This window comes from Balaenoptera musculus, chromosome 3 (genome assembly GCF_009873245.2).
Source record: "Balaenoptera musculus isolate JJ_BM4_2016_0621 chromosome 3, mBalMus1.pri.v3, whole genome shotgun sequence".
In the NCBI taxonomy this organism is placed as follows: Eukaryota; Metazoa; Chordata; class Mammalia; order Artiodactyla; family Balaenopteridae; genus Balaenoptera; species Balaenoptera musculus.
In genome coordinates this window covers 169082844-169097221 of record NC_045787.1, presented here as the reverse complement: position 1 = coordinate 169097221, position 14378 = coordinate 169082844, and the positions used below count along the sequence as shown (strand labels likewise).

The window sequence follows — 14378 nt, the reverse complement described above, 5'->3', positions numbered from 1 at the left end:
TGTCGGCTTTTTGTTATGCTGAAATGGTTGAAGATGGGGCGGGCAAATGGGCCTCCCACCACAAGACTCGGGGGATCCTGAAGGTCAGAGGGGTTTTCCGACGGCAGCTCTGGAGAAGGCAGGAGTTCTTCTGCCCTCCAGTCTCCTCTGTTCGAGGTCTGGGGCTTCCGGGTGGGTGGCAGTGTTGAGGGGGTCGGGAAGGGAGAAGGGAGGGCCTCTCGGGGCTCCTCCCTTCCGTAGGGGGCGGGACTTCCCCACTAGTGGGCGTCGGGAGGCGTCTGGGGGGGGCGTTCTTTTGTTGTCGCAAGCCTGAACCATTTTATGGCGTTTAGTGGGGAGCCAGAGCTGGGACAGCCCTCAAAGCCAAAAACATGCTTCACCCCAGGGGCCAAAGGATAGAAAAACACTGAGGCTTTCCTTGAGATAAGGCCAGATTGAGCCCCCAAGCCCTGCTGAGACGCGGCCCCAGGATGAATCTCCAGCCCCTGGCTGAACCCTCCATCCCAGCTGAACGCCCACCCCCGGACTGAGCCCTCACCCAAGATGAGATCCCCACCCCGCAAAGAAGCTCCTGCTAGAGCTCCCCTTCCACCCTCCGCCAGGAGAGTCGGACTGTGGGGACGCGGGTCAGCTGACCCCTCCATCCGGGACCCGCTTTCTGGGTCCCATGTCCTAGGTCCGCCCACAAGGGGGCGCCAGAAACCTCGCCGCTGAGCGCAGAAGAGCCCACCCCGATGGGGGTGGGGCATGGGAAGGGAACGTGTCCATCTTGGCGGGGGGGCGGGTCTCGGACTCCACCCCTGCCCCACAACGATTGTGTCTTCTGTGCCTGTTACTGGGCAGCAGCGTGTGGCTGCGCATCTGAGCGTCCAGCGTCGCGCACCGCACCTGGGTCCCTCTCCGTGCGTCTTGCCTTCGCTTCGTGCCTCAGTTTCCCCGCCAGTGAAAGGGGATATAAACGTCCTTCCCGGGGAGGCTTGTGGGTAGGATGGAAGGAGCCTGTGCAGCGGAGAGCTTTGACTGCACGTCTTGGGGGTCCCTGAGGGACTTGGAATGGGGGCCAGGATGGGGGACAAGGTTTCAGACCGCAGCCTCCAAGGAGGAGAAGTGACTGCCCCTCACATCCGTGATGCTTCCCTGACCCCAGCCTTTGAGGAGCCCCTGTGGCTTCGGGGTAGGAGCTGGACATGGATACTGCCAGCTCTGAGTGGTCAGGGGTGGTGTGGAAGAGACTGGGGTGCTGGGGTGCTAGAGGGCTAGAGGGGCTCTGCCCAGGCAGGTAGAGAGGGCTTTCTGGAGCGAGAGGGTATTGGCAACCAAGTTGTCCTGTCCCTACCTCTGCTCACTGCCCTCCGGGGCTCCCCACCTCCCTCCTGGGTAAAATCCCAAGTTTCCCCGTGGCCCACAAGGCCCTGGCTGACCTACCCCATCCACTCCCTGCCCTGCCCTCCTCCCTCTCTCCCCTCGCTCACTCTGCTCCAGACACGCGGGCCTCTCGCTGTTCCTCCAACACACCAAGCATGGTGCTGCCCCAGGGCCTTTGCATGGGCTGTGCCCTCTGCCTGGAAAACTCTTCTGCCAGATTTTCAGGGGGCTGTTTCTCTCCCTCTATTCAAATCTCTGTTTTAAAACATTACTTCCTCATGTGAGGCCGACTCTCCTATCCCTTATTCTGCTTCATTGTCTCCTTGGCACTTACGTCCTCCGACATTTACTTATTTTTATTGTTTATTGTCCATTTTCCCTCCAACTTGGAACTGCAAGTGCCAGGAAGGCAGATCATCTGGGGTGTTTTTTTGTTCTCCACTGTGTCCCCAGTAACTTGGTACCAGCAAGTACTCAGGAAATCTTTGCTGAATGAATGGGAGTTTGCTAGGTGGAAAGAAAGAAAAAAAAGAGGGAAGGCATTCTGTGCATTTTTGGAGCACCAACTGTGTGCCAGGCTCTGTCCTTGAGCCAGGTAGGAGGTGGGAGTTTCCCTGTGCCTGGCACAGAGCAGGTGCTCCATAGATGCCCCGTGGAATTTGTTGATCAAAGACTCCTGGGAGAATCCCGGGACTGGTTTCCTGAGGCCGCCTGCCCTCCAGCCTCTTCCCTTCACTTTGGTACAGAACGCAGAACAGTCCAAATGGAACACAGAAAGGAGGACCCACAGACAGCTAGAAAGAGTCGAAGCATAGCTTGTTTTAATTTTTATTACATTTTGCTCTTTTTTTTTGCCTTTTATTGAATCTTTTATGGAACCCCCCTTTTTCATTTTTTCTTTTCTTTTCTTTTTTTTTTTGCATAGGGAAACAAACAAAATAATAACAGCCAGAGTCACTTTCTGTAAATGGTACTTAGGTAGGCGCGTCGGCGGAAACCAAAATGACTGCATAATATACAAGGTTATGATCGGAGTATGATGTGAGGACGCAGGGCAGGGGAGCCGGGCAAGGAGAAGGTTGGGCCTGGGTCTGCTCAGATGTCCCCTTGTCCCCCATCCTGTCCCCACCTTGGGGAGGAGGAGGAGGAGGGCAGTGAGCCTGGCCCGAACCTTCTCCCAGCATGGGTTCATGAGCATGGGGTGTGTGTGTGTGTGTGTGTGTGTGTGTGTGTGCGTGCACGCGTGTGTGTTGTATCCGGTGTGTGCGGCAGCAAGCGAGAAGCAGAGTAAACTATCCTGGTAATATCGGTAAAATACAAAATGGGGGAAAAAAAACCCTCAAAAAAACATCTCAGAGGGAAAAGGAAATTAACAGCCAACACCACCAAAAATTTTTAGAAAGAAAAAAAGAGAGAAGAAGGAAAGAAAATTCAGAGAGAAAATGGGTCCCTCTCCCCTCTCTCTGTCGTCCCTCCCCCCACGACACGTGTTCTGTCCGTCAGACACGGCTTGTCCCGCCCCCATGTGCGGCCCTGGGGGGTGGGAGGGTGACAAGTTGGGGGTAGGGGCCAGGACCCCTGGATGTGAAGGGGCTTTGGTTTCAGGGGGCCTGGCTGGGGCCCAAGATTGGGAGGATGGGATGTCTATGCATTTTTGGGAATGGGCTTTGGGGGCTCACCACTAGAGGGGGGGCTGAGGTAGCTCCTGTCCCTTTTCCAGTGGGTCCCCTTCTAGCCAGGTGGCGTGAAGGCAGGGCTGTAGGGAGGGTGGGAGCTTAGGGGGTGTGGGACTTCCTTCCTCTCCTGGAGCCCTTATTCCTGTTGGATCCCACCTCCTCTTTCCTGAGGCCTAGGGGACCCCCAGGGACTGGGGGAGGAGAACCCCAAAGCCACACCAGCAGACATGTGAGGCACTGCTTGGGAAAAGTCTGTTTTGGTATCGCTGGCAACAAGTCCTGCTGGGATCGCTCTGGGTCTGTCTCCCTGCCTTGCCCGGGGAAGGGGCTGGGGGGGGAGTGTGGGCCTCTGGGGCCAGCTCGGACCCCACGCACTCTGAAACGCTTAGGGATACATGGATGGAGGAGAGGTGGTGTCAGTGTGGAGATGAGACCCTCAGGAAGTGTCCAAAGTGGCAGAAACAGGGAAAGATGGGAGGATGCAGGGGATGCTGGATTTGAGGATGGGTCTCTGGAACCTCTCGCCCATCACCCTCCCTCCCCCCCGCCCCACAAAAAAGTAAAAATCAGGGTCTCAGAGAGAGAATCCAGGCCAAAATAAAAAGTAGCCACTGTATAATCTGTATTATGAGAAAAAAATTCCAAAATTATACACATATATATATATAATGTATAGTATAGCCCTACGCTGGAGGTCAAAGTACCGTCAGAGAAGCCAGAGGAGGGGTGCGTGTGTGGGGGTCCTGTGTGCTGTCTCTTCCAGGGGTCTGGACGGTTGCTCCGGGCCCCGGGATCCTGCCTCACTGGCCGCTGTCCAGCCAAATCTGCTTGCTCTTGAACACTGCTGTCTCTGGGGACAGAGAGAAAGTTCCGGAGCAGGGAGGGGGACGCTGAGGCTGAAGCTGCAGCAGCCCCGCACCCCGCCCCATGTCTCCTCTGAGGTTCCTTTCCGGTCTGATTGTCTAGCTCAGGGTGGGAATCTGGGCTCAGAACTCGGCCAGAACCGGGGTTCCAGACCTGGGCACGGGGCACCCCGGAACCCCGCCCCAGTCAGATAGGGCCAGGTCAGCTTGACCTCTCCACACCTCCCTCTCCACCCAGGTTGGGGTCCGGTGCCCTCCCTCATCCAAAGAGAGGGATGGGGGCAATTTGCATATATTGGGGAGGTCTCCTTAGTCTTTTCCACAGCAAGGGCTGGACCCCAAGGTCAGGCTGGGGGACTCTGTATGGGATGGACAATGGGCCAGTGGGCCGCAGGTTTGAGATGTCAGTTTCATCTATGTTCAAAAAAAAAAAACAAAAACAACACCCAACCCCCTGCCCGCCCCCCTCCCCGGGCATCGACCCAAACTGCAAAGGCAGGTGAGCGGGCTGGTTCCTAGTGTTTCTGCCTTATCCTGACGCACAGCTGGGGGCGAGGAAGGGCGGAGCTGTGGGGCCCGGGGCGCTGTGGAGTGCGGGCCGTGAGGTGGTCCCGGTGAAGCCCGTGGGGCAGGGGTCCTGCAGGGGCGGGCCACCCACTCCCTGTGCCACTAGCTGCTCCCACTTCCCTGGGGCGGGCAGGGAATGAAAACCAGAAATCAGCCCCCGTGGAAACTGACAAGCATGGCCTTGGGCTCTCAGGCCAAAGGGCAGTTCTCAAGGGCAGTGTCAAGGCCCAGCTGAGGCCGTGGTCTGGGCTCTCCCTCTGGCCCCTGGGGCTCGCTGAGGTGACTTTTCGAAAGAAAACATGACATGAACGTATGGTGGTGGATGAAAGCCCGGGCCTGTCTGCAAGGCCCCACCCGGCTCTGGAGACAATTCTAAAGTCTGAGGTGGTGGCCGGGGAATGAATGGGGACCGTCTGCCTGGTGGATCCCCAGAGGAGATGTCAGAGGGGCCCGGGGACGGCCAGCCAGAGGTGGCGAGGTTGGAGGACCCGGCCCTTTGGTCCTCCTGCCTGGACACCCCACTAACTGCTACTGTCTCAGCTTTGGTTGAGTGAAAGGCAAAGGAAATTGGGGAAAAAAAGAAAGAAAGAGAGACAGAGAAAGGAAGGAAGGAAAATACGAGAAAATAAAACCGAGGAGAAGACAACAGCACGGCCAGCCCCCTGCCCACCCCTGCCAGGGCCTGGGACGCGGTGCCTCCGGCTGCCCCTGCCCCCTGGCCCCCCGGCCGGGCCTCCGATGGCTGAACTAGACCTACAGGTACAGACAGACAAATATTGCATATATTGGGTTCAGTTTTTGTCTTTTTGTTTGTTTCACACCAGACCCCCCCTCCACAGTTACAGCTGGAAGACGTAATAGAACTGGGTGGGAGGGCAGGAGGGTCCTTCCTGCCACCCAAGGCCAGTCTCCAGGGGTGGGGTGGGGTGGGTCCTTTGGCAAGAAGGCGGGGGGCTGCACAGGGGGAGAAGGGGCTGGGGGCGGGACAGCGATTTGACCCTGAGCCAGGGGGATGCCAGCCTGCGGGAGAGGTGGGACGGGGTGGGGAGTCTGGCTGTCGGCAGGGCGGCCGCCCCATGGGCGGACCGCATGGGTTGCGGGTGCATGCGTGGCGTCTGGGGGGCTGGCCTGTGGCCCGGTGAGGGGAGAAGCCCTTGCCCAGTGTCAGGGGACACCCCTGAGGTCTGTCCGCCAGCCTCTGTGGGCAGGGGATTCGGAAACAACCCCTTTGGAGACCGAGGGTGGGGCTGGGGGGGGGGGGGTCGCAGAGCACCAGGGGGCACCCCCAATGCAGCAGGAGACATGGAGACGCGGCCAAGGGTGGGCTGGGGGTGGAGCAAACCGTGGGGCGATTGTTCCGTGGATTGCTTTTTTTTCAGCAATGTGATTTTTAAGCGTGTGATTTTTTTTTTTAAGCAATGTGATTTTTCTTTTTTTTAATTCTTAATTTTTTTTTTTTACAAATAGAAATACATCCCTTTTCAATTTTTACTTTTTATTTCATGTCATTGCTTTGTCTTTTTTTTTTTTTTTTTTAACTACACGAGCAGTGCATGCAGCTATCTGTGTGCGCTGATATTGTTTAAAGGTAATACTTATTTTTGGAAGGCAAGGCACATCATGTGGTAGAAAATTTCGTGCAAATTAGGAAACATGGAATTTTTTTAAGGTTTTTTTTTTTTGTATCTTTTTTTTTTCTTTTAAAGAGGAGGGAGTGGGAGGGAGGGCTGGGGGAGGGCTGGGGGAGGAGATAGAGCCAGTATCATTCGCCATGCAGTTTCAGCCGCCGCGAGCTGACGTCAGGAGCCAGGTCACAGGAATCCTCGACTAAGCACCATGCAAAGTTAGGTAGCTGGGGGCTGCCAGGTGCCCCCTCCCCTCCCCCACCTACCCTCACCCTAAGGTTCCCGGCTGAGAAGCTTTCCGGATACCCCAACTACACAACCCCCTGCTCTCCCGGAGAGCGGCCCATGCTTTGGTCCCCAACAGCCACCCAGTGGAGGGGCCCTGGGGACAGAGGGACGGACCAAGGGTTCTGGAACCCCTCCGGACAGCGGGAGTGGGGCTGGTGGGGAAGGGTCTCGGGGGGAGGGATCGTTTCTCTTTATGATCGAGTGGGTTCGCCAAGCCCCTTGGGCTGGTTTGGGAGGAGGAAAGTCTGGTGTCTGGGGAGGTGGGGGGAGGCTGGCCAGGCCCGGGGCACCGGGGTTTCACCGGGAGAGGGAGGGGAGGGCCAGGCTGGGAGCAGGTGAAGCGGAGGCCTGCCCAGGGCCATGGCTTTGGCCTGGGCCCGGGGATGGACGTCAGGATTCCCCAGAGCCAGGCATGGAGGAGGCCAGTTGGGGTTCAGACGGATGGGCCGGGAGGGGTCCTTGTGTTTGGGCCTGGTGACCCTAGAACACCTAACACCCCCTCCCAGGCTCCCCACCCAAGATGGCCATCCCGGGGTGGAGGCATGGATGGGGCCGGGCAGCTGGGGTGAGGGGGCACCCGGTGGCCCCAGGTTTAGTGTTTTTGGAGCGGCTCAACGGAAAATGTTTAGCAGATGGGAGGCCCCCTACAAGGCTGCAGGGAGCCCCGAGGCGCTGACCCTCCCTGCCCCCAGCCAGAACCCCCTGCGCTGTCCAGGCACACGTGGACTGCACCCGGCCTGGCCTTCTCTCCTTCTGGCGGCCCAGCTGCGATGCACCTCCCGGCTGTGCCCCACTTCGGCGGGGGGTGGGGGGATGAAAGTGCAAACCGTGGTCCCCCTTTGGGCCGGGAGGCACCAGGGAGGGGGTGTCGCTCCAGGATGTAAGGCACTGGCAGAGGAGGCGTTGACGGGGGGCACATCGCCTTCCCCAGATCCCACCCCCGTGCCCCAGCACGGCAGGACGCTGGGGGGATGCCCAGCTCTGCCCCTTGGGCCCACTGGGCGGGGTCCCATCGCTCTAGCTCTGAGGGGGGCATAGCAATGAGGGGTCAGCAACTGGAGGGGCCGGGTTGCGGGGGAGGAGGTTGGAGGATGCCCACGGCCACTCGCGTCCCAGCTGGACAATGGGGAGGGGGGGCGGGCGGTGGGAATCAGGCACTTAAACCACTCGCTCTCACCTCCCACACCTCCATGGGCTAAGCGGGGTGGTGGGGTCCTCCCCGTTCAGGGCTTGGGTGGATGGAAAGTCCAGAGCAGCTCCGGGCCCCTCCGCTCCACCGCCCCCAGCCCCTTCCTCGGAAAGTGCATTTCTTACAGTGTGTGCAACGTGGGGCCCTCCCCCGGGGGCTGGGGTGCGCTAGGGTGGCCTCCTATGCCTGGGGGGGGGGCGGGCTGGGGGTCATTTGCATAGAGATGTCTCCCAAACCGGGCCGGCACGCGGCGGGGGGCTTCACCAAAGACCGAGTCCCCGGCGCGCTCTGGGGCGGGGCGGAGAGGTCCACAACCGCGGGGCACTCCTGAGAGAGTATTGGCCATGCGTCCTTGTCCCCCGGCGACGCCCGGGGTCTCCCCGCAACCCTCTTCTGCCCCCGTCACACCCCTGCTCACCCCGGCCTCCGCGGTGGCCTCTGCTGCCTGCCGCCGGGGTCCTCGCCGGCCCCCCGGGGGCTGCCTCCCCACTTGGCAAACACTGTCCCGGTGGCAGTGGCGATGGGGGCGCGCGGGAGAGGCGGCCTCGCTGGGTGTCCTGCCCCGTCGGCCGGGCACGGGCACCAGGCTGCGCTCACCTGGTCCAGGGCGGAGGTGGGGGCAGCCAGCCCTCCCAGAGCAGCAGCGAGAGGAGATGAATAACTTAGGACGCCCCGAGCGCCCGCTCCCAGGGGCGGTGGGGCCTGGCCCTCCGGTCCGGTCCGTCCGGCCGCGGCATCCCAAGAGTCCGAAGCGTTGCCATCTTTACCTTTTATCTTCTTGGTTGGGTGGGTTTATTTTTATGTGTGGTTTTCTTTTGTTTTTTTTTTTTCCCGTTTGTCTTTTTTTTTTTTTCTCCTTTTTTTTTTTTTCTTTTTTTTTTTTTTCCTCCTGTGTGTTATGTGTCTGTGTGTTTTGTCTTTCGGCCGGGCTGGGAGTCAGCGGGGTGTTCTTGCTTGCTCTAGCTTGCCACCGAAAACGTGGGCCGGGGGCCGGCTGTGCGGCTCCCCTCGATTCCCTGGACGAAGGAGCAGGGCGTGGGAAGAAATCTTTCTTATCCCAGATACCAGGACTGGGCGGCCGAGGGGGACACAGAGAAAGAGAAAGAGAGAGAAGGAGAGAGATGGGGGTCAGGCTCCGCCAGCCACTGCCCATACCCACTGAGGCCCCCCCCCCTACCCCCTGGGACCTGGGACCTCTGTCTCCCCTATCCCAGACCTGGCATAACCTGCTGGGTGACCCTGGGCAAGTGACTTTGCCCCTAAGCAGAGCTGCTAGATAAACCTCAGGATGTACAGTGAAATCTGAATTCTAGATAAACTATGGATAAACCTGTTAATATAAGTCCATCTCATGCAACTTCTGGGATATACTTATGCTAAAAAATAAATTTTTTTTTTTAAATCCTTTATCTGGAATTGAAATCTACCCGAGCATTCTGTGGTTTTGTTTGCTAAATCCGGCAACCTCACCCCCGCACCTCATTGCCCTGAGTATAAAATAGGGGAGGGGATCTGCCCACCTTGTCTGCGGGGGGTGACATTTTCCCATTTAACGGTTCCCCCAGAACCCCCATGAAACAGGGACTACTGCCCCCCGACCCCATTTTGCAGTGAAGAAAACCGGGGCTCAGAGAGGTAAAGTAACTTGCCCAAGTCCACCAGTGTGGGAGGGGAGAAGCCAGAATTCGAACTCAGGCCTGAGAGGCCTCAGTCCTCGCCTGTCCCCCTGCCTGGGGCTGATCCCTTAGCCTGGCCTTTCCAGAGGGGGAGACTGAGGCTCCGGGTCAGGTGGCCAGGTCTGCACGGACAGCTCTGGCCTGGGTCTCCACAGGGAAGCCGCTGTACAGACCCTTCCCCTGGATATGCATCCAATTCGCCTGTGTGGGGCAGGCCTGGGGGTAGGTAACCCCCATCCCCACCCCGCTCGGGTCACAGCGGCGCTGCTCCCCCGCCCCCTGCTGTAAATCAATCGCACCCCCTCCAACCAGGCCGCCCTGCAGTCGCTGGGCCATCCCATCGAACTGGCGCCATGGCTCCCAGCCCCCCACCTCCAGCCAAGTTCAAGTTCATCTTGGCCATTACCTCATGTCTGGTTTCCGTTGGCAACCAGACAGATTCTGGGCGTGACCCTCCCTGGTGGTGGCCTGCCTCCCCTAGGCCCTTCCTCCCTGCCTCCTCCCCTCCTAGGCTCTCTGCCCGTAACAGTGGGGGGGGGGCACCCTCAACTCAACATTGTCCCCCATCAGCTGAGGGGGAGACGGAGGCCATGCGGTGCCAGTAGTGAGGTCTGGGCTCTTCTGGCATCCCCCTGGCCTGGCTGGAGCCACCAGTGTGGCTTTGGGCATGTGGCTTAAATTCCTCTGGCCCTCGGTTTGCTCATCTGCTGAATGGGCGTGATGGGCAAAGGGCTTCTGGTGTAAAATGCTCGGCCGGGTGGACCCCTTCACACAGGGGAGGGGGCGGGGGTGTCAGAGCCCACAAGAGCCCCACTCTGGGGGCCAAAGTGATGGATGGCTCAGGACTGGGGGGACTGATGGAGAGAGACGGGGGTGGAGGGAATGAAGAAGGTGGGCAATTGATCAGGGAGAGATCAACCGACATCGATTGGGGGAGGGGCGCTGATTGGGGGAGAGGATATTGATCAGGGGGCAAGGCACTGACTGCGGGGAGGGCAGGAGATGGAAGGGCACGTGGTGCGGGGAGAGTAGCCGCTGCAGGCTGGGGGGCAGGGGCGGGGGGTGGGGGCAGAGGAAAGCCAACTGGCCAGGAATAATGAAGGCGGAGGAAGTGCTGACTGGGCCAGAAAGGAGAGGCCTCTGGGCTCTGAGCCCTTTGCACAGGGGCTCCAAGAGCGGGGAGCGGGTCTCATGGCCCCTTCCTCCCCCCTTCCCTCCTTCTGGGGTCTGCCGGGGGTGGGGGTGGGGGCGCCTGAACCCACTGGGGGACTTGGGCGCCCTTAGTCCAGGGACCGGTGGTCCTGCCTGCGTGGTGCTGGCGGGGTCCTCCACCAGACCTAGATGGGGGGGCCTCGCCTTTCCCATAAGCCTTGGGGTCTCTCATCCGTCTGTCGCCTTCCGTGCCACCCTCCCCCACCAGCCCCACAAAGTTCTTTCCAACTCCCAGCCCTGGCTGTGCTCCTCCCTCCCTCTCATCCCTTCAGTGGCTCCCTTTGGCCCCCAGGCCACAGCCCACATTTGAGGTCTTCCACATTCAGGCTGTTTCCCCATCATTTCCAGCCCTTGGCAGCACTGATCCCCCTGCCTGGACACCCTGCTCTACCTGACACAAGGCTCTTACCCCTCCCCACCCAGGCAGGGCCCTGGATGCGCCCCCCGACCCCCAGGTTCCTCCACAGCCCCAGACCCACTCTCTCTGGGTCCCCAGCGGGGCCTGCTGGCCAAGGGGGGTGGTGACCAAAGGTGCCCCCCTCCCTGGCACCTTGGTTTCCCCCCCACCTTGCAGGCCATTGGCTCCGGGTGGTCCCCCATCCCCCCATGCAGGGGTTGACAATGGGGTTGGGGGGAGGCTGGGGAAGGGTTAAGGGGCCAGGGCCCCCTCCCTGTCACTTTTATTAGCTTTGCTTTCTGCAGCAATTAGGACATTCCCAGCCTCCAGCGGGGAGGGCTGTCAGGTGGGGGTGGGAGAGGAAACGCCCGGCTCCCTGAGCACCGGGGGCGGGGGGCAGGGGTGTCTAGGCCGGGACAGAACCCAAAACCCAAAGCGGGGAATCCTGGGGCCACCCCAACTCGGTGGGTGACCCTGACCAAGTGATCCCTCTGTCTGGATCCTGGCTGGAGCTCTGTAAAGCAGGACACTTATATTTTGGGTGTGCGAGGGTGTGTTGGGGTGGTCTTGGCCTCTCAGTGCCCTTTCTGGATAAAATTGGTCCCCTAATGCTCCAGACCCTTCAAAGACTCCCAGGAGGTGCCCAAGGCCAGAAGAAGAGACTGAGGTTCAGAGCTCCCCGCAGTTAGCCCTGGTGCCCTGACCCCAGCACCCCCAGCTAAAGTCTGGGCAGGGAGGGAGGGGGATAGCCAGGTCCTGCCCACCCACTCTGTCCCCCTGAGTTGCCAGCAGCAACCTGGCCAGCCTCAGACGGTCGCCAGGGGCCCAGGCTGTGGCGGGAGGTTCCTTGGGCCTGGTCAGCCCCTCCCGATGAACTCCACTGCAGGGGACCCTCCCAGAGTGGCTTGAGGATCCGAACCTGACCCCTGGGGACCCCACAAATCCCCGTACTCTCTGGCTCTGGGGATTTGGAGTAACTGGGGAGCCCTGAAGAGGTTTCTCTGTGCGGCTGGGCCTCAGTGGGCCTGCAGCAGCTGGTGCTGCCCTCTGGCTGTTTCATATCCCGTGACCCCCTCCCCAACACGCACCAGGGAGCACGGCTCTGGGGTCCAGCCACCGCCCTTGAACACCCCCCGCCAACACACTCCCGGCTTGCACGCAACACAGATGTGGACCCCGGCCCGGAGGCGGGGGTCGGGGACACGTGGGCAGGGGCTGAGGCCACCTCCCACCCCGAGGGAAGCTGGGAGCCATGAGTCTCAGTTCCAGACCCATCGAGGCTCTGCCCTGCGCCGCTGTGCGGCCTCAGGCAACTCACTCCTCCTCTCTGAGCCTCCTTGTCTCGTCCTCAGCCAGCCTCATGCCCCCGACCCTGGTGCACACTCAGCTGCGGTGGTGCCAACCCCGCCTCTGCCGCCCCACTCCCACTTCGCAGGCTGCAGCCAGGGGGGAGGGCTTGCATGTTCTACCAGGAGGCCCCGCCCCCTGCCATGGGCTGCCTCAGCTTCCCACCTGCCCCTGGCGTCCTGGGGTCCTCTGGCACCCCCTACCTCCCTCTCCTGTGGTCCCTCCCTCCGGCCAGCGTGGGAGGGGATGAAGGCTGGGGGGTTGAAAGCCTGGGCTGACGCGCTGTGTGATCCTGGGCAAATCCCCTCGCCTCTGCGAGCCTCAGTCTTCCCATAGGTACAAATGGGGCCAGGGCGGTGAAAACCCCAGCCCCACAGCAGCTCTGCCAGGAGCGTCCCCTGGCAGGATTTGGGGCCATACCACGTCCCCGGGCGTGGGCTCGAGGCCCTGGAAGGGGCTGGGAGGCTGGCCACCGTGCCAGGGGTGCGGCTGGCGGGAGCGGCACGGGACCCAGCAGGCCGGCCTCTCCCTGCGCGCCCAGGCCGGCCCCTCTGCCCTGCCCCTCCCACCCCCCCACCAGCCGGCCTCTTGGCCCCTACCTGTGCCTGATAAATGCCCGTTGGATCCCTTGGTCCTAATCCCACAAAGGAACGGTTTGCAGGGGACGTGCCGGGCGTAGAGTAGGCTGCGGGGAGGAGAGAGACCGAAAGCCCGTTAGCGCGGGGGCGGCGCGGGAGCACCAGAGAGGGTGGCCGCTGCCCAGGGTCACACAGCCAGGCCTTCACACCCAGCACCCGGCGCCTCCGAGCTTGCCGCCCTCCCCCGATGGTCCGGGCACCCCGAAAAGCCCACGGTCTCGGGCCCCCGGGGTCACGCGGGCAGGTGTCTGCCGAGAGGGAAGGCGCAGGATGAAAGTTTCATAATCCAGAAACCGCCTGTGAATTATTCAGAGTGTTCCACTGCCTGGTCCATCCTGCTCCTGCGGCCTGCATCCCACCGCGTGGGGTGCCATGAATTATTGAGGGCGTTTTATTTATTAATTTCCCTCCTGGAGAGGGCATGGGGAAGGCTGCGTGTGCGCACATATATATATGATTATATTTTTATCGCACCATGTTTTGCCGGTGACTGAATGATTCGCAACCCAGGCTGGGGAGGGGACGGGGGTGGGGGGAGGGTCCCCATGTGGTCTCCACCAGAGCGCAGGTAAGTGGGAGGTGGTGAGGCTTAGGGGATTGCGGGGGGGGTGGTGGGAAGCAGACTGCACCTGCAGTTCAGAAGCCGGTGCAGGGGAAGGAGAAGAAATCCATGTTTCTCCCTCGTCTGTTAAACGTCACTGTAAGCCAGGCACTGGGCACCATCCCATTTTAACCCTCGGCAGCCTCAACGCGGCAGACGTGATCATTATGCCCATTTCACAGATGAGAAAGCAGGGAGAGTAGGTGAAGACCAGCGCCACATGCCAACTCTGTCCTCTGCGCCCGGCTTCCCGCTAAATGTTCTCCCTGATCTATTGCACTGACTCACTCGCCACCACCCTCTGGTGACTCTCCCATTTTGCGGCTGAGAAAACTGAGGCTCAGAGAGGGGAGGACGTTTGCCTAAGGTTACACAGGGAGCAAGATGCAGGGGCAGGATTGCAACCCAGTGCCCTGCGCTCCGTCATGGTGTTTGGAGAAAGCCCGTCTGCACGTGAGGCTGCCCCGGGTCTCGGCAGGCAGTGGATGCTGGGGAAGAAATACTGGGGTGCTGCATGCGGGGAGGGGGGCTGATGGGGCCCAGATGGAAGGGCTGGCCCCTCCTGCTTGGGTGGGGTGAGGAATCTCATCTGGGGAGCGAGGGAGAGAGAGACACCCAGAGAGGAAGGGGGTTTAGGGAGAGGCTGGGGGCAGAGCCACCACTGATGGGGTAGATAGACCCCAGGATGGGGATTCTAGGAACCTCTTCCCAGCCTGGAGCAGCCCTGGACTGGGGTGGGGGCTGGCGGGGGGTGGGGTGGGAGGTGCCCTGGGGGCTGGCGAGCCGTAATCTGGAGCCACATCCAGAGAGTGGAAAGTTCTAGCAGGTTAGGAGACCAAGCCAGGGCCTCCCACCAGGCTACCACCTGGACCCACATCCAGAGAGCAGAAAGTTGTAGAAGGCGAAGCAGCCAACCCAGGGCCTCCTGGGGTCA

At 60.6% G+C, this 14378-nt stretch overlaps 1 protein-coding gene across 7 annotated transcripts in view; it reads right to left on the bottom strand.

The window, feature by feature from the left end:
- Positions 1-5949: 5949 nt before the first annotated feature.
- Positions 5950-14378, bottom strand: part of NFIC (nuclear factor I C) — a 66701-nt gene continuing 58272 nt past the window's right edge. For 4 of the 7 annotated variants that reach the window (XM_036848554.1, XM_036848560.1, XM_036848553.1 and 1 more), the window contains one exon: positions 5950-8643. In XM_036848554.1, the coding sequence (XP_036704449.1) occupies positions 8510-8643 (134 nt within the window). In that variant the 3' untranslated portion in view covers positions 5950-8509. Of the gene's footprint in view, positions 8644-12804; positions 12891-14378 lie in introns of all 7 variants that reach the window. The other 3 variants (XM_036848558.1, XM_036848555.1, XM_036848557.1) reach the window with 1 other exon arrangement.